Raw genomic sequence first — 2,766 nt, forward strand, 5'->3', positions numbered from 1 at the left:
CCACCAACGCTCCCAAAGGTCAAAAAATCAAAAACAAAGTACGGTATGATGTACTAAATTATTATCAGTTAGGTCTACCAACTACGGGTTATGGGCAGTAGCACCTTGATCGATCTCGATGCATGGAGAAAACCCATGAGTCGGTCATTTATTAAAGCTCTCAACCTAATTAAATCTGGCTAGCTAATGAAAGGTCATGGAACCGTCAGTCAAGATCACCCAATAGCCAATAACCATTCCTTATTCCCTTGTTTCATTTAGAAACCATGTCCGTGTGTAATAAATAAAGCTTGCATGCCTAGAGAGCCATGCATGCTTCACTACATATATACCTATGCTGTCTTTCCCTCCACCACACAAGTAAATCCCGACGTCTCTCCTTCAACAAACATGGCTCGGACTAAGCTTGTTGCACTTGCCTTCATAGTCTTGCTCAGCATTGGGCTCTCTGAGGCCGGCCGATCCCTGAAATCTGGGGGTGGTGGTGGAGGAGGTGGTGGTGGAGGTGGTGGCGGAGGTGGTGGCTCAGGGGGCGGTTCCGGTTATGGCTATGGTTCCGGTTCTGGGTATGGTGAAGGAGGAGGATCTGGGGCAGGTGGCGGAGGAGGTGGTGGCGGTGGAGGAGGAGGTGGTGGCGGAGGGGGTGGCTCGGGAGGCGGGTCCGGTTACGGCTATGGTTCTGGCTCTGGCTATGGTGAAGGAGGAGGATCCGGGACTGGTGGCGGAGGTGGTGGAGGCGGTGGTGGTGGAGGAGGAGGAGGAGGTGGTGGAGGGAGTGGAAGCGGCAGTGGCTATGGGTCAGGAAGCGGGTATGGGTCTGGCTCTGGATCTGGGGGAGCAAGTAGTGGAGGCTATGGGAGAGGTGGAGGTGGAGGTGGTGGGGGTGGTGGGGGTGGTGGTGTCTCCGGCGGTCGGAGTGGACATGGGAGCGGGTCGGGATTTGGGCATGGCGGTGGGTCTGGGTACGGTGAGGGAAGTGGCGCCCATGGTGAAGGATATGGAAGGGGTGGCGGAGGAGGCGGCGGTGGTGGCGGCGGTTCTGGCTCCGGGTCCGGCTCTGGGTCTGGGCATGGTTCCGGCTATGGGTCTGGGTATGGGAGTGGTGGAGGGCACGGCCACCCTTAAATTATAGCCCTATAATAATTCCATGAAGCCCCGCACTCCTTTGTAACGCCTCTCCGCGTCTCTCTCCTTGTGTGTCCTTGTCTCTCCCTCTGTCTGATTTTGTGTCCATGGTGTTTTTGTTGTCCATGTAATAATGAATATAAGGGCTTCTGTTGCTAAATAAATGCAGCTAGTCTAAATGCAGTCAAATTTGGATTTTCTTTGTCACATCTTACGAGCTCCTCTACATTTTTTTTTTTTTTTTGGTAAAATACAAGTTCCTACTTGTTCGTCCGCATGCCTTCATGGTCCAGACCAAATTCTTCATCTTTTGCAACAAATTACAAAAGCAAAGGTGCTGTCATGTTTAATTTGGCATCAAAGAAGGATCTCTGACGTGCACATGTTTTCTTGGACACGAGAGACGAGGGGTTTGCTGCGATTTGTGTCAAAAGTCAATAAAGTTCTCTGTTGCATGTCTCAGGAATGGAAAGGACCAGAGGTTGTTAAGGACTTTGGCAGGCTACGGTGAGTGAAGGAATGGAAAATTTATAAAAAAAAGCAAGTCCCAATCACTTTTCGTGTCAGCTCTCTCCAGAAGCTTTTTAGTCATTTTCCAGTACCGATAATCTGACTGCGTTTCAGTCAAGGGATATTACCGGAAAGGCAAATCTACTCAACCAAGCAGATTGCAGCATTAATGTATATTAAAAATAAAAAAATAAATTATAATTCTGATCTCCAACATACAAAAAAATTTAATTTTTTGTGATAAACAATATTGTCACTGAAACTTGAAATATTGTTACTGATGAATTTCTTTGACAACAAACTATTGTCACTAGCCGGTCGCAATTGCTTCATCGCTAAAACTATTTATGACAACTTAAATTTCTTGTCACTGAATCATTTCTTTTCTGTGACAATAGAGCTTGTCACTTAATGTACTTTTTGCTGTCACCAATACAATGAAATGGACATGCCTTGAAGGATCTTATGACAATAGTAAATCTATTTAGAGACGAGTTCTCTTATTGCAGAAAAGTCTTACAGAGACAAGAGTTTCACTTATCACTGAAAATAAAATTTGTGACAACTTAACTTGTCATAGAAACAAATCATTCTTGTCACAATGCAATAACGTAAATTGGTTTTGGGACAATAAAGACTCTGTTTAGTGATAAAGTTTCTTGTCACTGAAATAGTTTAAAATGACAAGAACTTTTGTTGTCATGGAAAATCTCATATGTGACAACTTGTTATTGTCACTAAAATTTAGTGTACCATTCTTTTATGACAATTTATGACTACAGAAATTCATCTCATTCACAAGCAAACTAAGAATCCAAATACATCTTTCTCAATGTTTGCATTTCAGTAGATATCCAAAATAAAAATCACAAGATAGTACCAGTAGTTCATAAGCACTCCATATGCTATTTAATTGATCAAAACCAACAGTACATGATCCAAGACATCTAAGGAATTTTCAATTTCACTGTTTGGAATTCGACAGGACATCCAAAATTAATTTAAAAAAAATACTGACTAGTACTTATAGTTCATAAGCACCCTACATTCTACGTAACTGATCAAAACTAACAGCCTATGACATCCATATTTTCAAATTGAAGCTAGTTGATGTACTCCCATAATGCCAAC

General features: G+C 43.6%; 1 protein-coding gene across 1 annotated transcript; it reads left to right on the forward strand.

Moving 5' to 3' along the window:
- Positions 1-295: 295 nt before the first annotated feature.
- On the forward strand, positions 296-1,332 carry LOC105043093 (uncharacterized). Its single transcript, XM_010920515.2, has one exon. The coding sequence runs from the start codon at positions 313-315 to the stop codon at positions 1,123-1,125; it is 813 nt and encodes a 270-aa protein (XP_010918817.2). The 5' UTR covers positions 296-312; the 3' UTR covers positions 1,126-1,332.
- The last annotated feature ends 1,434 nt before the right edge of the window (positions 1,333-2,766 follow it).

Source organism: Elaeis guineensis, chromosome 4, assembly GCF_000442705.2.
Source record: "Elaeis guineensis isolate ETL-2024a chromosome 4, EG11, whole genome shotgun sequence".
NCBI classification, from domain to species: domain Eukaryota; kingdom Viridiplantae; phylum Streptophyta; class Magnoliopsida; order Arecales; family Arecaceae; genus Elaeis; species Elaeis guineensis.

Bases quoted from the DNA above. Each gene is read 5' to 3' on its own strand.
- LOC105043093 (XM_010920515.2), top strand. From the start codon at position 313: ATGCTTCACTACATATATACCTATGCTGTCTTTCCCTCCACCACACAA.